General features: G+C 50.6%; 1 protein-coding gene across 5 annotated transcripts in view; it reads left to right on the top strand.

Annotated features, from left to right (window-relative positions):
- ANKRD27 (ankyrin repeat domain 27) overlaps positions 1 to 23,194 on the top strand; it is a 52,042-nt gene that overhangs the window by 16,027 nt on the left and 12,821 nt on the right. For 4 of the 5 annotated variants that reach the window (XM_086689570.1, XM_086689569.1, XM_086689572.1 and 1 more), the window contains exons 3-22: positions 1,437 to 1,547; positions 3,407 to 3,563; positions 4,770 to 4,924; positions 5,353 to 5,412; positions 5,502 to 5,555; positions 5,659 to 5,724; positions 5,813 to 5,889; positions 6,558 to 6,679; positions 8,308 to 8,386; positions 8,883 to 9,015; positions 13,314 to 13,406; positions 14,506 to 14,633; positions 15,193 to 15,275; positions 15,639 to 15,754; positions 16,160 to 16,252; positions 17,836 to 18,033; positions 19,689 to 19,748; positions 19,845 to 19,961; positions 21,286 to 21,330; positions 23,046 to 23,168. In XM_086689570.1, the coding sequence (XP_086545696.1) occupies positions 1,437 to 1,547; positions 3,407 to 3,563; positions 4,770 to 4,924; positions 5,353 to 5,412; positions 5,502 to 5,555; positions 5,659 to 5,724; positions 5,813 to 5,889; positions 6,558 to 6,679; positions 8,308 to 8,386; positions 8,883 to 9,015; positions 13,314 to 13,406; positions 14,506 to 14,633; positions 15,193 to 15,275; positions 15,639 to 15,754; positions 16,160 to 16,252; positions 17,836 to 18,033; positions 19,689 to 19,748; positions 19,845 to 19,961; positions 21,286 to 21,330; positions 23,046 to 23,168 (2,070 nt within the window). The remainder of the gene's footprint in view (positions 1 to 1,436; positions 1,548 to 3,406; positions 3,564 to 4,769; positions 4,925 to 5,352; positions 5,413 to 5,501; positions 5,556 to 5,658; positions 5,725 to 5,812; positions 5,890 to 6,557; positions 6,680 to 8,307; positions 8,387 to 8,882; positions 9,016 to 13,313; positions 13,407 to 14,505; positions 14,634 to 15,192; positions 15,276 to 15,638; positions 15,755 to 16,159; positions 16,253 to 17,835; positions 18,034 to 19,688; positions 19,749 to 19,844; positions 19,962 to 21,285; positions 21,331 to 23,045; positions 23,169 to 23,194) is intronic. The other variant, XM_086689573.1, reaches the window with a different exon arrangement.

Genomic DNA, 23,194 nt, shown 5'->3' with positions numbered 1-23,194 from the left:
GAGCTAAACTGGAGCACGCAGAGCCACACATACTGCGTGTGTGAGATGCGGTCAGTTTTGACATTTGTGTAGCCTTCTGAAACCATCACCACAGCTTTGTGTGTCTTTTTAGTTTTATCTTCCCCTTTCTTGTTTTCTTTCTCTTCCTTCCTTCCTTCTTTCTTTCCTTCCTTCCCCTTTCCTTTCCTTTCCTTTCCTTTCCTGTCCTGTCCTGTCCTGTCCTTCCTTTCCTTCCTTTCTTTCCTTTCTTTCTTTGAGATTCATTCCCCTGGGTCATTCACCCTGTAGTTTCCTGCATTTTGACTTTTGCCAGTTGCAGTCCCATGGTGGTGTTGACGGTGGTCCTCTGTTTCCTGCGTTTCCTGAAATTGGTAGTTAAATCTAGATGTTGATCTGATTCAGTCTTGATTTTTTTAGGAGGGGTGAGCCACTTCATCGACAGGGCTGTGTTCTTTTGTCAACAAGTGCCTCCTTTTTCTGCTGCGAGGAGTTGGCGTGTCCCCCATGGGGGGCGAGGCCATGCTGCTCTTTCTACCCTGCCTGAGGAAGCCCCCGATGACAGCCGCTCTCGACGGCTGCAGAGTTTTATGGTGTCTTTGCAGGGGGACATCCAGCCAGCCCTGGGCTGAGCTCCCAGCACTGGCTCCAGGAAGTGGCAGGACTTTGAGTCATGGCACCGCCACTCACTGGCTGTGTGACCCTGGACGGTTTCCTCAGCTCCCTTGAGCCTCAGTTTCCTTGGGCATGTATGTATGATGGGGATATGTGCAGAAGCCGTTTGCTTTGTGCTGGATTGCTTTAGGAGAGGGGGCTCTGAGGCACTAGGCCGTCATCTTCCTTCTGGGTACACTTGAGTTTGAGAGAGTCCCTGAGCCATGCAGACTCGCTTGTTGGTGCCCAGTCGGCGTGGTGGCCACGGTCGGGCCAAAGTTCACGTCTCATGTTGAGCCTGCCCCAAAGACAGAGTCTGGCACGCCAAGACACCTTGGTGACGGTGAGAGTCTACACAGGAAGTTGTGTTTCTGCGGCTCACATTACAAACTATGATCATGACTAGGCTTAAAAAAAAAAAAAAGGCAGGGAAAAAAGACAGGAAGGAAGCTGTCTTTGAGGTGCAGGGTTTCTCGTTCAGGTGGTGGGACTACATGTGCCTTTTTAGTTTCACTTTCCCAAACTACCCCGTCTTCATCTGGAACCATCCCTGAGTCTGCTGAGAATACAGTGGGGCGCCTGGCACTGGCCGTGAGGCAGGACCCAGGGCGCCTGTGACCGCCTGCCCCTCTTCCCAGGTGGGGAGCGCAGCTTTGTCACCAGGACTTCATCACCCCCGTCACTCGGCTCCGTCAGCCAGTAGGTCCCCATAGCTGGATGCAGCCCGTCCTGCCAAAGCTGTATGTGGCCCATCTCTTAGCATTCACCCTCGTTGTTTTTTCCAGGTCCTGGTGCCCTGCAAGGGAAGCTTGTCAAGCAATGTTCAGTCTACATGTCAGTTTGAGTCCTATATTTTGGTACCAGTGGAAGAACACTTTCAGACCTTGAATGGAAAGGTATTCATCTCTTTTTGGGTCGCCCCGAGTCACTCTCTCAGTGCTTGGGAGGTGGGAGGGGGGGAGGAGGGCAGGGAGACCTGCTTCTCACCCTGTCCCATCTGTGTTAAGTGATGGCTCTGACACACACAGCAGCAGCCCCGTGGGGTGGGAGGAGATACTAGTCATGAGCAGGGCCTGGCTAGACCTCTGCCTGGGATGGGGGGGGGGGGGGGGGGGGAAGGGGGGGGGCAGGGAGGGAGGGCATCTCTCCCTCAGCCCGTGGGCCCCTTGCTGATAAGTGCTCCTGAGAGCTCATTGGTTTCCGGACCACAAACTGGACATCAGGGATGAATTTTAAATTTTTAAAAAACACAGTTTTGAAATCATCTCAAACCTACAGGAAGTTTCAGTAAAGTACAAGCAACTCTCATATACTCTTCCCCCAGCCAGCTCAACTGTTAGCATTTTGGCCCCATTTGTTTCGTCTGTCCCTCTCTCCCATCCCCTACACACTATCATTACTTTTTCTGAACCTTTTTCAGAAAAAGTAAGTGTGAGTTACAGACACCACATCCCTTTATTCTAAAACGTGGATTTCCTGCATCATTACAGCAGAGTGATCACAATCCAGAAATTTAATAATAGGATACTGTTCAATATTTACCATCAATAGGATACTGTCCTCATACAAACTGTGCTAATGATACAAATAGTTATTCCCTTTTATAGAAAAAACATTTTTTTTTCTTTTAAATCCAGGATCATGCAATGCATTCAGTTGTTGGCCTTTTTAGTTTTCTTCGATTTGGAACAGTCCTCAGGCTGTCTTTGTCTTTCGTGACATTGACAGTTATGTTTTGCTTTGTAGACTGTTCCTCAGCATGGGGTTCTCAGAGGTTTCCTCATGGTGGGAAGGGTGTTTCATCTTTCTCAGTGTATCGTGACAGGAGACATATTGTCTGTCTCATTGTTGATGTTTAACTTTGGGGTCTATGTTTTCATTCATTGTTTATTTTGAGAGAGAGAGATTGAAAGGCAGAGGGGGTGAGGGGATCCTAAGCAGGTTCCATCCTGTCAGTGCAGAGCCCGATGCGGGGTTCGACCCCACCAACCGTGAGACACGACCTGGGCCGAAATCAAGAGTCGGATGCTAACCCAACTGAGCCACCCAAATGCCCTGCATTTTCTTATTTTTTAGGTTGAGATAGAAAGATTCTGAGACAGAGAGGTCCGTTCCTCGCCAGGCCTGGCGTGGGTCCAGGTGCACTGGTGTTGGTGCTGTGGCTTGGTCCCTCGGACCCGGCAGCCAGGGCTCGTCAGCCCTGTGGTGGGAGGGGAGGGATGGGACACAGGGTCACCGGTGCACCAGCCCGGGGTCAGCAGCCCTGTTAGCCCTGCTGGTCACTGTGAGTTTGTTCTCTTTGAGGAATCCAAATCCACACAGACAACATGGGAGTCAGGCTTATGGCTTGTCTGCCCGGGCACCCCGGCCACGGCCAGAGTGGTGAATGTGGGCAGGACTGCCGCATGCATACTGGATCATTCTAGAAGAGCCTTCTTCCTTCCTCCTTTCCCAGAGGCACAGGTTTTCTTCTGCTCTGAGAGCAGCATGTTTCTCTGCCACAATATTTAAAAAGGATCAGAGTACTAAGGAGCCGCAGCTGCAGGGTGAGCAAAGGGGAAAGAAAACAGTTTTGTATCAAAAAGCAAAACAGAAGAGTATTCATGCGTGCCACCCCCCCCCCCCCACCCGGCCCCACTGCAAACCCACACTGGAGTGGAGGCGGGAAGGTTAGAAGTGCGCTGTAGGGGCCAGGCTGAGAGCGGATGGACAGGCACCACCGGCTGTGGGTGCAGGGACGCCTTTCTTGTTCCAGGATGTCTTTATACAAGGAAACAGGATCAAATTAGGAGCCGGCTTCGCCTGTCTTCTCTCAGTGCCCATTCTCTTTGAAGAAACTTTCTACAATGAGAAAGAAGAAAGTTTCAGCATACTGTGTATAGCCCACCCTTTGGAAAAGAGAGAGAGTTCAGGTATTCTGGGAGAAAACCCCTTTCTCCTGATTTGGAGAATTGTGTTTCTTGAACTTCCTCCTGACAAAGCTGTTATTAACATAAACTATTCAAGAGCCCACTGGAAACCTGCATAACGTTATGGTAACGCCCCCAAGGACTTAATCAAAAAGTCATCCAGAGCCAAGACAATGTGGCTTGGGTCTGCCATGTATGGTTGCACAGGTTGGACATTACACAACTCCAGGAGGCAATATTGATGTAGATCTCTGTGTGAATGTTGCCCCCTGGAGTTGTGCAGAACGGGAGTCCTGGCTTTGACTGGCCCTCAGCTTTAGAGCTGCTCTTTACCGTTATTGCCCTCCAGCTTCACTACTGTGCCTCTCTGAGAGTCATTCAAAAAAAATTTTTTTTGAATGTTTATTTATTTCTGAGACAGAGAGAAAAAGAGCATGAGTGGGGGAGGGGCAGAGAGAGAGGGAGACACAGAATCCGAAGCAAGCAGGCTCCAGGCTCTGAGCTGTCAGCATAGAGCCTGACGTGGGGCTTGAACTCACGGACCGTGAGATCATGACCTGAGCCGAAGTTGGCCGCTCAACGGACTGAGCCACCCAGGCGCCCCAAGAGAGCTATTTTTTTTTTTTAATTTTTTTTTTTCAACGTTTATTTATTTTTTGGGACAGAGAGAGACAGAGCATGAACGGGGGAGGGGCAGAGAGAGAGGGAGACACAGAATCGGAAATAGGCTCCAGGCTCTGAGCCATCAGCCCAGAGCCCGACGCGGGGCTCGAACTCGCGGACCGCGAGATCGTGACCTGGCTGAAGTCGGACGCTTAACCGACTGTGCCACCCAGGCGCCCCGAGAGCTAACTATTTTTAATAAATAATAATTCTTCAGTTGTTCCAGGAAATCGAGATAATAGTGTGCCAGATGTGCTCTGAGGCCTTTATTGTCAGGAGTCAGGGCTTCCTCACCAGAGCCTCATGGGTCATGCCCATGGTCCCAAATTGTTTTGTCCAAGGAAAGGGCTTCAAGAGGACCGGGCTCTCTGGACCCTGAGCTGTCCTGTAACTGGGCTGCTCTTGGGTAGAATCTTGAAATAATTCCTATCCTCCTCTGGGAGATGGGGCTCCAGATCCTGGGGAAGCAGGGCAAAGGATGTGGTACTTGCCCCATTAGGAAACTGTGAAGGCTTCAGCCATTCTGACCCTCTGTTTCTTTTTCAGAAGAGCCTTCAACATCTTCAGATCCCTTTTCCCTGAAAACCATCGAAGATGTGAGAGAGTTTTTGGGAAGACACGCGGAGAGATTTGATAGGAGCATTGCCTCTTTCCAGCGAACATTCCGGGAATGTGAAAGAAAGAGCCTGCGTCATCACATAGTCAGTAGCTGTGTCTTGCTTTGCCAGACATGCTCTGTTTCAGGCCAGTTCAAGAGCACGGGGATCGCTCTCAGTTCACTCTGAAACTTTGCTGCCTCCGCTGTTGGAAGTTTTGTTTAAATGTTTCTCTCTAACTGTAAAAGTAGTCAAGCCACCGGAGAACGCTTGAACATGACAAATATAAAGATGAATATTATTATCACCTATGTTAACCCCAGAGGAAATTTTCTCCTGCCCTTCATGCATATACAGCTAAAAAAAAAAAAATTGAAAAAAAATCACATAATTTATTTGATAAGCTTGTATTAGGACTTCAATACAGGAAATACATCTTGCGAGATGTTCTCACTCCGGGACACATTACACGTTCTGGGTTTTGTGTCGTGGCCTCGGACTGTGAGAGTGATCGGTTTCTCTGTGTTGCACAGGACTCGGTGAATGCTCTCTACACCAAATGCCTCCAGCAGCTTCTGAGGGACTCTCACCTGGTAAGCAGCAGGACCTCCGAGAGAGAGAACTACGGTTTGCCCACATGCCGATCTAAGCCCTTTAACGGTGGTACCTTCTTGTTCCGCAGAAAATGCTTGCCAAGCAGGAGGCCCAGATGAACCTGCTGAAGCAGGCGGTGGAGGTAAGAGGTCAGGGCGGCGAGGGGCGAGAAGGCAGCGGTGCCAGGGGGCGCTCCTTGTCACCTCTGCACACCCCAAACGGGGGTCTGTTCGTTGATTCCACAGATGTACGTCCAGCACGATATTTATGACCTGATCTTTAAATATGTGGGGACCATGGAGGCAAGCGAGGTAGGTTCTAAATCGCTGTCATCCCGGTTGGAAGCCGCCTTCGAAACTTTTTAAGAAATCTGAAGCCTCGTTAAAAATCTGTTGTTAGGATGCTGCCTTTAACAAAATCACAAGAAGCCTTCAGGATCTTCAGCAGAAGGATATTGGTGTGAAACCTGAGTGCAGGTAAGGGTATGTGCTGCAGGAACTCGGCGTCCTCAGCGGCGGGGGCCGCTTCTTCTGGAAGCAGGGCTCTCAGTGGCAGGGGCCGCACGCTGGTTTGACTTAATCCATACTGAGGAGCAGTGCGGGGTATTTGTGACCAGAGATAAAGGGCCGAGGTTGGCAGATGAGTGTTTTGTGGCTGTCACCCTCCTGCACCTGTCATGCCAGCTGGTTGGGAGCTCCAGGGTGGGATTTGGCACAGCTGGTCTCTTGGCAGGCCCACCGCTCGCCCAGGTGGGTCTGTGTGCGGGCGTCTCTCCTCACCTGCCTGTCTGAGGGAGGCCTGCCAGAGAGGCACTGGCTTTTGAGTTAATTTCCATTCCATTAGGATACAAAACTATCTAAAGTGGTTATGTTTAAACTATTTTAACCCCTTGGAGCTATTTCACTCTGGGGCTAAGGACTTTTTTCTTCCCCCCTAATTTTCTGGTGCCGCTATAATATCATTTTGCATCCTGAGTGGGACATTCAGAGGTGTTGAGTTTTGCCACTGACCTGAGTCAGATTGCTTCTGAGTTTCTGTGCGTGTTTTTCGTTACTTACAGTTTGTGGGAAGCAGTGTAATAGGCCAGGGAAGAAGGGCCCTTACACTGTGGTCTTAAGTTGTCACTTTCCAAATTTTTTCACAGCTTCAACATACCTCGTGCAAAGAGAGAGCTGGCTCAGCTGAACAAATGCACCTCTCCGCAGCAGAAGCTGGTTTGTTTGCGGAAGGTGGTACAGCTAATTACACAGTCTCCCAGCCAGAGAGGTTTGTGCTTGGGGCAGGGGGCCGGCCGGGGCGTAGATACATCCACATGCAGATCTGTCAAGGAGCAGCGTTCTCTTATTTGTTTTTAAATTTATTTTAATGTTTATTCATTTTTTGAGAGGGGGGTGGAGAGAGAATGCGCTGGGGATGGGCAGAGAGAGAGGGAGACACAGAATCCAAAGCAGGCTCCAGGCTCTGAGCTGTCAGCACAGGGCCCGATGCAGGGCTTGAACCCACGAACCATGAGATCATGACCTGAGCCGAAGTCAGCCACTTAACTGACTGAGCCACCCAGGCACCCCGGAGCAGTGTTATCTTAAAGGATCATACAGATGGGCTCACGTGCAGCAGACTGTTCCAGCATGAGCCCCCTGGAGTCTGCTCTGATGCGTGGGTGCCTAGTAAAGGGGGTGAAGAGGTAGGTGAGGTATGATTTGGGTAAGAAAATGGTGGCAGAGAAGCAGCGGCCTCAAAAATGAGCCAGGCTGCCCCACACCTGCATGGACATCATGCAGCTGATATATAAATCAGAATCCAAGCTGCGTAGGTCCTTTGAGAACCTGACTTTGCGAAGTGAATGACACTGTCTGCTCGAGTCTGAACTTGCCTGGGTGCAGGAGTGTGTATGATTGACTTTAAACTTCCTATTGTGTGTTCTCTTGAACCTGTCACACCACTGGGGCGGGGGGGGGGGGGTTGGTATTCGTTTGGTCCAGTGCCGAATTGTCCACTGGCCCCTTCTGCAGTTATGTTCCAGTCTGACAATGTTTGGTTGATGACATTCCTTGGCTAAAATTAAACACCTTTAATCTTAAAGAAAAATGAGCCAAGCTGGTGATGGGTACATGGGGGTTTGACTGTTCGTTAGACCGCTCTTCCTAATTTTGTGTATGCTTAAAATTTTCCATTATAAAAAGTAAAGCAAAATAAGCTAAGATGAAAAAAGTAAAGGGGAGTCATATCTGTGTGCCCAGATAGGGGATGCTTTTCAAAGCACGTCGAGTGAAATAAATGGGAGTGTATATGGTGCACTTCTAACAGCATTCCAGAAAAAGGAGGCGGCTGTATGTGCACGACGGCGAGTTCCTAGACTGTCTCTGGAGAGGCAGGTGGGAAGCCACAGCAGTAGCGTCTGGGGGAAGAAGACTGCCTGGCAGGGATGGGAGAGACAGTCACAGACTGCTCTTTTGCGCTATTCGAGTTTTTAGAATGATTAGTGAATGGAGTCCTTACAATTTCAAAGTGGAAAAAATGGAAACAGGCTAAATGTGAGCATTAGGATCTGCAGTACGTAAAACGGAAATAATCTCAGGAGGGAAGAGGCTTTTCGAGGTGGCTCTGGGCACACCTCTGCCCACCTTCACTGATTCTAACTGTCCTGGAAGGTGGTGAGGGGTAGTCTGCTGGGAACCCCCTTCTTTTGCATGTGTTCTGAGAATGCTAGGCATTCCCCTCAAATGTGACGTCTATTTAGGACACTGTAAAGAAAATCATAGAGTTGAACCGCTCCCTGAGGCGTAGCCTTACTGGATTGTGGTTTTGTGGGCTGGATGATGGTGGGGAGTTGATATGCTTGTTGGTCTGTTTGAATCTCATGCTGGCTTCGAACATGTGTTTCCTTCCTGCAGTTAACTTGGAGACCATGTGTGCTGATGATCTGCTATCAGTCCTGTTATATTTGCTTGTGAAAACGGAGATCCCTAATTGGTAATATTTTCTGTTGAAATACTTTTTGAAAATGGCAAAATGGTTTTAGTCTAACTGCAGGAGATTGAGCGCCCCTTGTGAGTCCGTTGCTGTGCCTGCCCTACACCCGTTCCGGGGGGTGGCTATCATTCCACTTCCAGATGGGAAAACTGAGGCCCACAGAGCTTATGTTTCTTGTTCTGGAAGACACAGCTAGTCAGTGATGGAACAGGAAGCTGGCTTCAGTTCCGACTCCAAAGCCCATCCTCTTCCGATGGGAACCCCTGGTTCGCTTTACAGTAATCAGCTTTTTAAAAACTAGCATACTCCAGGAAAGGACCAGGTGGTTTTACTTATTTTCCTAATTGCACATGCGCTAGAGGTTAAGGGGGTAGCAGTCATAGGTCGCCGGAGCTAACGGACTTCAGTCACTCACGCCAGCTTGAGTGACTGCATTGTTTGTGGAGAGGTGTGAATGGGATATACAACAATGAAACTTTTTTCTTCCTTTTGATAGGATGGCAAACCTGAGTTATATCAAAAACTTCAGATTTAGCAGCTCAGCAAAAGATGAATTGGGATACTGCCTGACCTCCATTGAGGCTGCGATCGAATATATTCGGCAAGGAAGCCTCTCCGTTAAGCCGCCTGTAAGATCCCTCCTGCCTGGCCTTTCTTTGTGGGTGTCAGGGCATGTTTGATAGGGTTCTGAGGTTGGGGGTGAGGAAGGGGATTCTTAAATGTCCCCCAAGAACGAGGCCTCTGTTGTCTAAGGGCTGTGAGACTTGACAATCGCCTAGCAGACTGAAGTGCTAAAATTGGTTGTGAAAGTGGCAGATTACGACCGGGATTCACGTGGTTAAAATCCTGCTTCGTTAATCGTCACCATCCTCAAAAGCGTAGGCAGGAGGGGGAAGCTAGAAACCATGAGTTTGGGTATGTAGGCAAGAGATGAGGTTATTAATAAATGCAATTTTAGGACTCAGTGGTCTTATTATTTTCTTGGCGAGCTTTGCTTAGGGGAAGTGATTATATTTGTACGTGAAATATGAGAATCTTAAACCGGGGTTGCATTGCTGGCCTGTTTTCACCAGCCAGCAAAATGTGACCATACCCCCAGAAATCACAAAGTTGAAATTGGTAAAGTGAAGAGATTCCTGTATTACACACGAGGAGTCCTGAGGATTGAACACTCCCTTGATCTTAATTTTCTGCTGATGTCAGAATCTCCCAAAGTAATGATAAGTTAATATATCTGGAAAATACCCATAGGCCTGCCCAGACAGGTGCACTTGGGTAAAAACAGTTCCCCTGACTTCATTCATTGTTAACATGTGTATGTGCTTTCCTGTCTTCCCATCCGTGTATACTTCACATAATTTATATCATATATGGCATTTTACACTGTTTTTCCCCAAAACAGTGGTCGTATTTTTTTCTGATGAGAAAACCAATACTTGCTTACAAACAATATTTGCAATATACAGTTGACCCTTGAACAACGCAGGGATTAGAGTTGCTGACCCCTTGCGTGGTTGCAAATTGGTGTATAACTTACGACTCCTCAAAAACTTAACTACGAGTAGTCTACTGTTGACCAGAAGCCTTACCAATAATATAAGCGGTCAATTAAGACATATTTGGGGGACACCTGGGTGGCTCAGTCAGTTAAGAGTCCAACTTCGGCTCAGGTCATGATCTCAGGGTTCACGAGTTCAAGCCCCGCGTCCAGCTCTGTGCTGACAGCTCGGAGCCTGGAGCCTGCTTCGGATTCTGTGTCTCCCATTCTCTCTGCCCCTCCCCTGCTCGTGTGCTCGCTCTCTCTCTCTCTCTCTCTCTCTCTCTCTCAAAAATAAATAAATAATTAACTAAAAACCTAAAAAAAAAAAAAAAAAGAAAGAAAGAAACACCCTAAAAAAAAAAAAAAGACATTTTGTATGTTGTACATATTCTATACCATATCCTTAAAGTAAGCTGGAGAAGAGAAAGCATTATTAAGAAAAACACAAGGCCGAGAAAATTCATTTAGAGTACTGTGCTGTGTCTGTCGCCATATAAGTGGACCCATACACTTCGAACCTGTGTTGTTCAAGGGCCAGGCCAGCTGTATAAAGTTGCAGTGAAGAGAATAAATACCTCTCATAAACTCACTAGCTGGAGATGACTTACTAACCTTTTGGTACGTATCTTTTTTCTGTGCCTATGCAATTATATTTTTAAGGAAAATTTGAGATTATGCTCCTCTTGTTGGCACGTAGGCTGACGGTAGGAATTGCCTGACGTCCCTCGTGGGGTCAGGGGTGCTCCTGGTCACCTGGAGGGAGGTGCCCGCCTCCTGAGGGTGCAGCTTTCCCCTTGCCGTCCCCGTCCTGCACCATGGCCACCCTGATTGCTTACTTTCTGTGGTGTGTAGGCAGGAAGTGCAGCACTTGAAGCCTTTGACCAGAGCGTAAGGAGGTGGCTGACCACAGAGCAGCAGTCAGCTTCCCACATCCACTTTGACTTCATACCATGTCCCAACTGGGATCGGGAGAGGTTTTTGTTTGTTTGTTTTTTTGATTTTTATTTATTTAAGATTTTATTTTTAAGTAATCTCTACACCCAACACAGGGCTTGAACTCACAACCCCGAGATCCAGAGTCGCATGCTCCACCGACAGAGCCAGCCTGGTGCCCCTGGACTGGGGGGCGTGTTGAGGGGTGGCCCTTCTTGTGCTGGTGTTGGCTTGAGCCTGATAACTTGTGTTAGCCCTGGGCAAGGCTGTCTAAGTTTATGTCCATTTCTTGTCTACACTGAAGACGATGCTGTATGTTTGACCTCTTGCTGGGAGTTTACGAGAAACAAATAGGGTATTTGAAAGTGCCTTTGTGAAGCAGAAGATGATCCTGGTGCCCTTAACTTGCTCTTCCAACACCCCTGCATCTGGGCATCTCTGTTTCCTGGTCCTCTGGTGCATCCTGCATGGATGGCCCCAAGGAAGGCCATTAGTTTGGGTGGGCAAGGTGGGGACACAGCCCAGTGTGCCCCTCTTGTCCGGGGTGTCTGACCCTGGTCCTGGTCCTGCCTTCCTGGGTGGGGGGTGGTTGGTCCTGTCAGATGTCGGGACAAGGTGTGCATCATCCTTACAGCTGGCCGTGAAGCCAGTCCCTTGAGTCTTGAGTGGGTCAGGCCTGAGAGATCCTTACCTTTATTGACAGAGCAGGTAGTGTGGCTTCCTTGTCTTTTGTGACGCCGGCACTGAGATTCTCCCGGTGGCGTTGCCTCGGCCTTAGCTGCTGACTGGATTCTTGTCAGCAGTGCAGTTCCATCTTGGAATGTGGGAGGCCACTGCCCTGTGTTGGTGTCCTTTCCTGGGGAAGGAGCTTAAGTGTATCTGCACACGGCGGGTGAGGTTTCTGAAAAGCATTAAAGACTAAGTATTAGTAAATCAAATTACGTTTTACTATTCCTTCTTTATATAACACCATGTTGTTTCACAGAAAGTTTACCCCCCAAGATATCATTGTACTTGAGGTGACCTTATATATATTCTTTAAGCATAAAGACTTAAAAGTCTCGTAAATAAAGACTAGCTTCTTGCAAATGAGCATTACTGAGATGACTCTAGTTTAACCTGTGTAGACCAGAAAACGGGGAGCACTCTGTTCCAGCTCTGTGGGCTTCTGGTCTTTGTCTCTTTACTGAGCTTCTAATAAATAGTATTTACCCCTTTCCCAAATAGATCTGAGCTGATATGTGGTCTCTTCTGGTAGCTCATTTCTCCTTGAAGATTCAGGACCTCAGGGCTTGCCCCTCTTCATCACTGCCATTCATGTAGTTACCCAGAGTCAAGGAAGGGACCCCAGATTTACCTGAGCAACAATGTCTTTGACATTTCTCTGACATTAAGCTGCGTGGCCTATAAATCACTGAATAAAAACAGGTGGGTTAGAGCCTTATATCGCTGATGGTAGGTGGGAGCAAAATGGCTGTCACCCTGAGGGGTTGGTGTGTGTTTGCCGGGTTAACCCTTTCAGGGCAGCTGGTGTGAGGGACCCTGTCTGACAGAGGACCCCAGAAACGGGCCATCCCTTGAGGTGCTGTTGGCTCTGTCTTCAGCTGGATCTCTAAAGTCAGAACTTACAGGGCCATCAAGGGCCTTCTCCCATAATTTTGTCAGGGTTTGGGGAGTTCTTCTAGCAGCAACTGTCTGGGGAAGACATCTCCCTTTACTTCCCACTGAAACTTCTGAGGAAGTTAATTTGTCATTAGTCAATTTGCAGGTGCTCCGGTGAGCATTGAAGTGTCTTGCTAGGGATTATTTCATAAAGTAAGGATGCAGTTTTAGGTTTTTGTAGCTAGGTAGACATTACCTGCAATACGAAGACCTGAGTTTATTATTTGGGGTGGACCCCGGTATGTTATAGGATTTGGGAACAGTGGCCATATTGTCTGCTATTTTCCGAAGTATGTTAGAAAGGCAAGACCCCTCTCTCCTGCTGGTTGACACTGGGAAGCGCAGAACAGCCTGTCAAATGGGTTTCTCGTCTGTATGCCCAGATAAAGTGGCAGGGGACAGGGCTAGGCAGGCGTTAGGACAGCAGTTTGAGAGGAGGAGGAGGAGGACAGGACAATCCAGGCTTCGATCTGGAGGGTGATGGTGTGTGCACGCTACATTCCACACTTAGTGATGACACATTCCACACACGGGTGCGCATCGGCAGCGTGCCGCCCCTCGCCCCTGTCCCCACCGAGAAGGGACCATCACAGCTGCCACTTCCTGTGGGGACAGACGGGAAGCGCTTCTCCCAGCCGGATGCGGATCTGCTGTCTGGCCCAGGGAGAGAGGCACTGTCGATCCTGTTCTGTGCAAAGTAGCAAGGACTGCTCCCGGGCTCTCCATTTTGAAGGATCTGCACTGACATCTTGTGACAAGTTGATAAAACAGATTGTTGGGTTTTTCCTGCAGGAGTCTGAAGGATTCGGTGACAGGCTATTCCTGAAGCAGAGAATGAGCTTACTGTCTCAGATGACTTCAACTCCCATTGATTGTCTGTTTAAGGTAAGACACCCAAGACGTCCTTGTGGGCGCAGGTGTGTGAGGAACGTTTCATCTTTCTGCATCTCTGGGGTCTCTGCAGAATCTGTCAGGGCGGTCTGCTTGGTGAAACACCACGGTTCCTTTTGTGCTCCGGGTGGGTGGCCGGAATACTGAGCTTTTATGTCTGTCTACCTCCCCCCAGGTGTGCTATGCCACAGCCGGGAGGGGCCAGCACACCAAGGGCACTGGGCCTCGCCGACAGCCCTCTGCCCGGCTGTCCTCTCTCCCCTCGGCAAAATACGACTTGTTCTCCGTGATCTGCTCTGTGGAGCCTCACTGGTGGCCTCTGCAGAGCTGACACCTCTCCTGGGCTCCAGGAGCCCCGTGTCGCCAGTGTTTGTGGGAGCTCGCCCCAGGCTGGGAGCTCAGCGCCCGGTGGTGGTTTCATCACTCATGCATTGAGCCCTGGGAGGCTGACAAGGTGCCCTGCTGGGTAGTTGGCGAGGGCTGAGTGAAGGCACACCTCCAGGAGCCTGTGGGTGCTTCTGGCTACCCAGAACCACACTGTGTTGGTGGAGCACCCCTGAGCCTCCCCGGGGGCAACGTGCTCCCAAGAACATCTCATCTCCTGAGAGGGGCGCATCCAGGAATCGCAGGGGTGAGCCCTGTAGGCCTGTTGGTTGATGGATCTCTTGCTAACTGCAGCTGTTCCCTTTCCCCCCAGACCAAGGCTCTGTTAGAATACAAGGGGACAGCACCGAGGGGTGTGCAAGTGAGGAGTCAGCGTCCACACTGAGGTTCAGGAGGTGTGGTCCTCCCCCACCGTTGGTTTGGGAATTTTGTCACGTCGTTGTTGTTTTCAATTACAGAAGATTTGTAACATTTCCAAAAGTGAACAGAGTATAAATGCACACCCACGGGGCTATCTTCGTCTTTTTTTGTCTCCACCCCCACCTGCTTGCCCTGTCCGCCAGGTTATTTTGAAACACATCCCAAAGAGCAAGTCGTGTCATTTATCTGTACAGAGATCCTGGCTTCTTGTAAGGAAGCTCCAAAAATTCACGCCTTAAAATGCAAGTAATTCCTTAAGATTGACATTATTTTTGATGTCACTTTTTAGCACATTGCCTCAGGTAACCAGAAAGAAGTGGAAAGACTTCTGAGCCAAGGTGACCAAGATAAAGATGCCGTCCAAAGGATGTGTCACCCTCTGTGCTTCTGCGATGACTGTGAGAAACTGGTCTCCGGGTAAGAAGGTCCCTGGGGAGGCCAGCAAGTGGCAGGGCAGGGCTTTCACACTAGTTGTGCAGTTTTGAATAAAGACCTTCCCCTCACTGCACTCCGCTTCTGCTGCTGTAAAGTGGAGACAAAAACACCCGCCTCTTTGGAGAATCAGATGGGATAAAGTTCGTAAAAATACTTGGCACTCTGCTGGGCGGGATGCCAGAGTAGGCAGGCACAGAGCCTGCCAAGCCTCAGAAAGTAGATCTTAGGATGGGAGGGATGTCAGTTTCTCCCAGTAACCCTTCGGGTTTCTCTTCCCTTCGTCAGGCTGTTTCCAGGCTGTGTCGCTGGATGTCATGGCCTAGAGGGGGTGGGTGGGGGGAGGGAGTCTACCAGCCACCTCACCCTGCAGGAGGTCAAGCAGGGACTGGATGATCTCTGGGAAGCTCTTAAAGAGACCCAGCTTGGCTCACACCCCTGAGATCTGTCTGTTAGCCCCAGGACCCTGGCATGTCCAGCATGGTAGGGAGAGGCTTTGCCCTTCTGTTCCAAGGATATATTTTTCTGTATCTTCCTCTTTTAGGAGGCTGAATGATCCCTCCATTGTCACTCCATTTTCCAGAGACGACAGGGGTCATACACCACTCCATGTGGCCGCCCTCTGTGGTATGTGGTTTTGCGTTGGCCTTTGGTTGGGCTTTTAAGGCAGAGGGATGGAGTGGGGGGTGGTTCAGCAGAGGCCTGACGGACAGGGCGGTGGAGTTGGGGGTGGAAGGGGCCGTGCCATGGGCCACTTCACCACCTTCTGTTGCTGAGGGGTGGACTGGAGCCGAGCCCCCTCCAGACACCCTACAGTGTCCTGAATCTGTAGAGTCTGACTTGATGTTAGCTCTGGTTCCTCTCGAGTAGAAAAACACTTCCTGGCATGTCTCCTGCCAGAGAAGAGAGTAAAATAACGGGGCTTCACATTTAGGGTTTGGAGAGCCTCTGCTCTTTCCTTCTCTGTGGTGCAATCCTTCTGTTCCCCAGGGCAGGCATCCCTCATTGACCTCCTGGTTTCCAAAGGCGCGGTGGTAAACGCCACGGACTATCACGGGTCTGCCCCGCTTCATCTCGCGTGCCAGAAGGGCTATCAGAGCGTGACGGTGAGCAGGGGAGCCACCCCCGGCTCAGCGTGCTGACCTCGTGGTCATGCGCCTGTGTCGCATCCTGGGTCTGCTACAGCCTCAGGGAAAGGCTGTGCGTCTGAGCCTCAGGGGTCTCCCTGTGGGTCCATGGGACAAGACCCTTCGGTGTAGACCTGACACAACAGGATAGCTTCGGGGAAGGAGGGTGGGGCTCTAGGCCTTTTCCTTGAATGGCTCAGCGCTTCGCAGGGAAGGCTGGGAGTGATGGATCATTTTAACTGTAGTGTAGGGAGATGTGGTTGCAGTTGGAAACGGGCCACTTCCCCGTGGGGCTCCAGGCTACGCTCCCGCGGGAAGCGTGCACCTGCAGCGGCTGGGGGGGGCGGCGCCGGGGCTCACCCGATCTCTCCTCTCCTTTGGAAGCTGCTGCTGTTGCACTACAAAGCCAGCCCCGAGGTGCAAGACAACAATGGCAACACGCCTCTCCACCTGGCCTGCACCTACGGCCACGAAGACGTAAGTGGCGCTTCCCGCTCCCAGAGTAGCTGTTCTTTCCCTTTCTCGCTCCTGGAGAGAGGTGCACTTCCGATTGGTTTAACATCGTTAGTTTATGTCGATCGTTATTGGAACATTTGGCGTGCAATTTCTTTTTAATTAAAAACATCTTAAATTTATTGCAGATGTTCTACTGAAATAACAGAAATCTAAACTTTAATTGCCCGTTAGCTTATCCTGAAATTAAATCATTGTCACTCATCCCCACGGCCATCTGGTTCTTACCTTTGTTCGTATTCAGTTTTTATGTTTTGGGGTTTGGAACAATAGCAAAAATTCTATCATTTCTGTCTCCACTTAACATTTAACTGTGTGTGTGTTATTTTGCCATAGCCACTCTGTCTCCGTCTTCTCTGTATGGTAACACAGGGGTGGGTTTATACAGGTTGAGGCTGGATTAGGTGGTTGATGTGCAAAAACAAGATCATACCCTACACGTCTTTATGCAACTTTTTCTTTTTTAAGTTTGTTTATTTTGAGAGAGGGCAGGGGGAGGGGGGAAAAAAAGAGAGGGAGAGAGAGAATCCAAGTGGGCTCTGCACTGACAGTGCGGAGCCCGACGCGGGACTCGAACTCACGAACCATGAGATCGCGACCTGAGCCGAAATCAAGAGTCAGATGCTTAACCAACTGAGCCACCCAGGTGCCCCTATGCAACTTACTTCATTACCAGTGCATCATGGAAATCCTGTAGGTCAGTAAATGTAGATCCAGCCCGTTCTTTAATCACTACCCAGTGATCTGTTACACGTGTGGTGTCTGTGTCCCCAAGACCACCCCTTGGTTCAGTACTTTGCTAGGACGACTGAGAGGACTCAGCATATGGTCATATTGCTATGATTGATTATAGCAAAAGGACACAAAGCACAGTCACCACAGGGAAATGTGAGTGGGTGAAGTCTGGAGGACCCCAGGTGCAAGCTTCAAAGCGTCCTGTCTCCTGGGAGACACGCAGGACATACTTGGTTCATCCAGCCGTGAGTTACAACAGCAAATATGAAGTGCTATCTACCAGGAAAGCTCATTAGGGACTCTAGGCCCAAGGTTTTATTGGAAGCCAGTCAAGTGAATACCCTCTGCCTGGCACATACCTGAATTCCAGACTCCTGGAAGGAAAGCAGGTGTTCAGCATAAACCACATTGTTGCACGATTTAGACGCAGTGAGCCACTCTTAACGCATTAGGGGACCGGGAACACTCCCCAAATCCAAGCCCTCCAGGAACGTTGCAAGTCAAGGGCCAACGTTGCAAGCATTCAAGGGATAGCGGTCTCATGCCTGCTATGGTCACTCCTCTCTGCACATGGACACATCACAATTTATTCAGCCTTTTCGTACTGATTGGCAGTTGGGTTCTTTAGAAAAAATGATGTGTCCTGATGAGGTAACCTGGAAGGAACCTTTGAGGTCTGTCTGTTCCCGCACACTTGCTTGGTGAGCGGAGCCCAGATTCCCCTGGGATGTGGACTGAGGCTGTGGAATCCACAGACGTCGCCCGAGTCTCAGCGTGTGACTTAATGGTGGCATTTCCCGCTTTCTTTGCAGTGTGTGAAGGCTCTGGTCTACTATGACGTGCAGTCATGCAGACTGGATATTGGTAACGAGAAAGGAGACACCCCACTCCACATAGCTGCACGTTGGGGCTACCAAGGCATCATAGAGACATTGCTACAAAATGGAGCATCCACAGAGATCCAGAACAGACTGAAAGAAACACCCCTCAAGTGTGCCCTAAACTCAAAGGTAGCTTTTTTTCATCTCCGAGCATCAATATGACTTTAAAACAAAAAAAAAATCAATGTCCAGAGATTAGCTCTTGGCCGCGCTGGACAAACTGCACGCTAGTGCCTGAGAACAGAGCTTGGCCTGCACCCTCTCTGCTGCATTTGGGGCCTGGTGGCTAATGGGTCTTACTTATTTCTATTGTTTTGAGCATCATTCGCATATTTTGTCCATATTGTTCCAAGAGCTGCTCGCTGCAGAGTCTGCTCCGACCCCGAGTGCTGTGGGTTTATGAGCAGACAGAGCGGGGGGAATAGGACAATGGCTCTGGCCGTGAGAAGCAGGGATGGGGGGCCCGGGGCATGGAGGCAGTGAGCGTCGGAGCTCTGTCTTCCTGTTACTTCATCCTAACAGCTTTATTCTCTTTTGGCCAATTTTGAACATCGTTGGGTATGGTTTCTTTCCTCAATGGCTCACGAATGAACGAATCCTTTCCTGTTAGTAATTTCTGGGAACACGGAGTGTCGTCAGAGTGCTCAGCTCGTGGGCAGGTGGGGAACGAGGGATGTACAGAGGCCGGCTCTCTGTGCCTCTCCTCTCGCAGCTGCTCTGGCTGAAGAGACACCTTCAGAGAAACACGGTTGGCCTGCTGGCCAGGGCAGCGGAAGGCCGAGGCCGTCATACTGCACCCAGAACATCACGGATTTGCAGTCACGTCAGTGATTCTGTGTTAATACGGGTCTCCAGCCGCTTCCCTTTGCCCAGGCTCTGCTCTCTGCCCCTTAACGTTTCCCTGGCTTCTTACACAATTGCCATCTGTCTTCCAGGGCGTTCTCTCAGTGTTCCAGTCTTTTTCTAGGGGAGCGGTTTTTGTTTTTCAGCCACTTTATTGAGGTACAATTGACATACAAAAAGCTGAACTTCTTTAATATATACATTTCAGTGGGGTACACACCTGTGTGGAGACCGGCTCTGTAACCCATGCCATGGACGTACTCATCACCTCCAGATCTTTCCTCCCGCCCTCTTTATTTGTCGTTACTATTGTCATTATTTTGTGTGTGTCATAAAAACACAACGTAAGATCAGGAGCAGTTTTTGAAGGTTTAAATCCCCACTTCTCACCCCAGGGGGCCTCAGCCATGCTTCCCGTCCACTCACGGGGTCTCGGGCTCTGTGGCGGCCAGAGCTGATGGGATGGGCGATGCCACCCTTGGCCTGAGGTGTCCGTGAGCAGCAGAGAGCTCTCCCGCCGCTGTACTCCCTTCTAGAAGGATATGTGTAGAGAGAAGGGCAGACCGCCTTCTTGGCTCAGCTGTGATCGGTTCCTGCCCGAGACCCGGGGGTGCCAGTGGGAAGGTCACACTTTGTGTCTGTGGACAAACAGCCCAGGGGCCCCTTCTGTTCCTGGGCTTCTCTTGTCCTCTGAGCCCATTCATGGAAAGCCCCAGCTGGTAGACAGCAGGAACAGAGGGGTGGCAGCAGGAAGCCCATGCTTAGTCGGTGTGATCTTGAGTGAGCTCCTGCCCGTTCAGGCTGTGGTTTCTCTGTCCCTCCAAGGGTGTGGTTGGGCTGCATGACCTTCCGAGGGGATGGGCAGGCAGCAGGGCATATGGGTGATGATGCTCTGGCAGCCTTCCTCATTCAGTATCTTCCATATCCCCTTCTCCTCCTAGATTCTGTCAATAATGGAAGCCCGTCATTTGTCCTTCGAGAAGAGGAGGAAGTCTTCCGAGGTGAGTGGACAGGGCTGGGCTTGGTGGCCCTCTCTGAGCCCAGGGCCTGCTCTGGCCCTCACGAGGCCCTTCTCCTGTCGGTCCCCCTGGCTGCAGGTCCCAGTGCAGCCCGCTCAGCGCCCTGTGGATTCCATCAGCCAGGCCTCCTCTACCTCCAGCTTCTCCTCTGTGTTGGCATGCTCCGTACAGGAGCCCAAGAAGGACTACAGAGAGGTGAGGCTCCCAGACGGGAGGGCGGACGGGATGGTGGCCCTGTGTCACGGCTGCTACTTAAAGAGCCACAGCGTGATGAGAGCTGCCTAGCGGGCCACCACCGGCACTACTGGGCCAACTTGTCTGCCGTGGCCTGGAGGGAGCCCAGCCAATTCTTGCCTTGCTTCTTGCATGGTCAGCTCCTGAAACAGCTCTTCGCCTTAGGGATTGTGTGTGTGTGTGTGTGTGTGTGTGTGTGTGTGTGTGTGTGCGCGCGCACGCATGCGCGCGGCAAAGGGAGAGAAGAAGGAGCCTTCTAGGAAAAGTCCCAAGTCAAGTCCCCTGTCGGTCCACAGATTTAAGACCATTTTACAAACTAAATTCTCTCCCTTTACGACCCACTCCATAAGCATCCTCCTCAACCTGATGCGTCATTTCTGACCTCTTGCGAACACATTGTGTTCTGTAAAAGGTGGTTTATAGCCTGTTTTTTTTTTTCTCCACTTAATCTACCCGAGAGCTTGTCCAGCGTCAGCCACCAGAGCAGACCATCCCATGCATGTGCCATGACTCCTTTCCCTCTTCCCCTGTGGATGGGAACCTCACTGTGTCCACCCAGGGCATCTGTCCCCTGCCGCCCCCATGCTGTGATCTGCTCTTGGAAGGCCTGATAAGCTTAGCTCCAGTCGATAGCACAGCAGCACAAGCCAAGAGACAGATTCCAAAGTCTAACGGAGACCTGAAGTTGTTCCTGGGAGGGGTGTGCCCCCTGGTGTCCCCTCAGCTGTCAGATGCTGAGGGCTGAATACGTGTGGTTCTAGAAGGTGCCTGGGCTCCTAGGAAGCACCATCATGTCACTTGGCCATGTCACTAGCAGAGACCTTTCAGAGAGCTTGAGTGGTAGTGGCTCTGGTGCATGCTGGCGCCCTCCCGGACATCCTACTGAGGCAGTCTCAGGGACGTTTGAAAGAAACTGAATGAGATGTTAAAACTCCAATAGACCAACAGACCAACCAGAACTACTAGGTTTTCAGACTTGGTTACTATTTTTTTTTTTTTTAATTTTTTTTTAACATTTATTTATTGTTGAGAGACAGAGACAGACAGAGCATGAGCTGGGAAGGAGCAGAGAAAGACGCAGACACAGAATCAGAAGCAGGCTCCAGGCTCTGAGCCGTCAGCCACAGAGCCCGATGCAGGGCTCAAACTCAAACCACGAGACCACGACCTGAGCCGAAGTCAGACGTTTAACCGACTGAGCCACCCAGGCGCCCACCCAGGCGTTATTTCTTTTATTGCTTTATTATTGAAATCATTTTCTAACACTCTTTTTCCTTTAATTAAGGTAGACAAACTTTTAAGAGCGGTTGCTGATGGAGATCTAGAAATGGTAAGTTTTGAGAAGCGCATCTGAAAAAGCTTGCTCTCCGTTGAAAAGAGCTGTATGGGTGTTTCTTGTCTGTGGTTCCTCCAGGAGCCGAGTTCTGTTCACTTTCACTCGGAAGGGCTGCGTTCAATGGCTATGTGGTAATGGAGATGTTAGCAGTTTCCCTTCACGTGACAAGCAGGTGGATGTAAAGTCGCATAGCGAGCCTTTTAGATATTCACGTTCCTGGAGGCTGATGAGGTGTTGGCCAGCCCTCCCATGTGCAGGAGCTCAGAGTGTGGACTCAGAGCCTGGCCCGCTATCGGGGAACAGGATGTGTGGGCAGGGCTGGCAGAGAGGAGGGTGGAGGATGGAGGGGTAGAGGATGGAGGGGTGGAGGATGGAGGGCCGGAGCCCAGAGGTGCCGGTGTGGCCCTGTGGAAGTTGTGGGTGGCTCTGGCGCCTGGGCAGGAGGCTGAGGTCTGAGGCTTGAGTGGTCTGAGACCACTGCTAATCCATCAGACTGGCACACGGTTCCTCTGGGGGGCAGGACATGGTGTCTGTATCTCTGTCTGTCCTCTTGTGAGACTGGCCCCAGGAGAACCCAGCATTCTTTGGAGGAAGCAAAGTAGGACTTCTTCGGGCACCCTGGGAGCCATGGTGTGAGCCGGTGACATAGTCTTTGTGGAGAAGAGAGGATGGCTGTCCCTGCATCATGATACACCCACTCCTCTTCCTCCTGTGGGTAGGTGACGGGGCTGAGGCCGTTCGTGAAGGAGGTGAGCAGAGGCAGACTGGCCAGTGTCTTGGGACAGCACCCAAACTAATCTACACGCGTGACAGCCTCTGACCCCCTGCCCAAGGCACCTGCCCCTCCACTCCCCCCCGTTCTTGTCACCGGCCCTCATCTGTCTCTGTTAGGGGGCCTGTTAGGTGTGGCCCCTGAGTCGACACCTTTGGTGTTTCCGCCCTGTGGAGTATCTGTTGTCAGGATGTGGAAGGGACCTGAAGGAAAGACGTTTGGGCTGGAAAGGGGTCTTCTTGGAACCCTTGTCACTCCCTGCATGCACGAGCTTAGAGTGCTCAGAACTAGGCCTAGAAATGTACTTCCGTTGTTTCCGTTTTTCAGATTTAATATCCTAGACACCAGTTTTTACTGGAGCATAAATTTGACCTCTTGGTGGTCTGCAGTACTTTCACCTACGGGCTAGCACGTGGTCGTGGAAGGGACGCCGGCGTGGAGTCAGGGAGCCTGTGTGTAGGTTCCGACCACCACTTCCTAGTTGTGTGGCCTTGGACAGGTTGTTCCCTCTCTGAGTTTTCTCCCAGCTTAGAAGGGACGGCTGGGTGTTGAGAGTGTGCAGTTAGGTGACACCAGGCAAGGTGCTCAGTAAGTGCTCCGGGACCAGGGTGTGATAGCGGCACCATTCTTCCCTTTCTAAGATGAACGAATGCCTGACACAAGCTGGAGAAATGGTAGCGTAAGTTCTCTGGTTCGCTGGAAAAAGGACTGAGAAAGGTTTGCGTGCTGTGAACCCAGTCGTGTGTCGGTCACGGTGGTGGTTGAGGACGTGTTGGCCCTGATTTGGGAGCAGCTGTGTGTGTGTGTGTGTGTGTGTGTGTGTGTGTGTGTGTGTGTACGTGTACGTGGGACAGAAGGAGGGAGGGGGAGATACCGTAGCTTGTAAAGGAACCAAGGATGAGTCTTAAGTCCTGTTCTCCTTCCTGCCCAACACCAGGTGCGTTACCTTTTGGAGTGGACAGAGGAGGACCTGGACGAGGTGGAGGACACCGTCAGTGCAGAAGATGTTGACTTTTGTCACCCCTTGTGCCAGTGCCCGAAGTGTGCTCCGGCTCAAAAGGTTTGGCCTTGCTTCTCTTGGTGGCG

The sequence above is a fragment of the Puma concolor genome, chromosome E2 (assembly GCF_028749965.1).
Source record: "Puma concolor isolate L17-30 chromosome E2, mPumCon1.1.hap2, whole genome shotgun sequence".
Classification (NCBI taxonomy): domain Eukaryota; kingdom Metazoa; phylum Chordata; class Mammalia; order Carnivora; family Felidae; genus Puma; species Puma concolor.
This window is presented reverse-complemented; position numbering and strand designations above follow the sequence as displayed.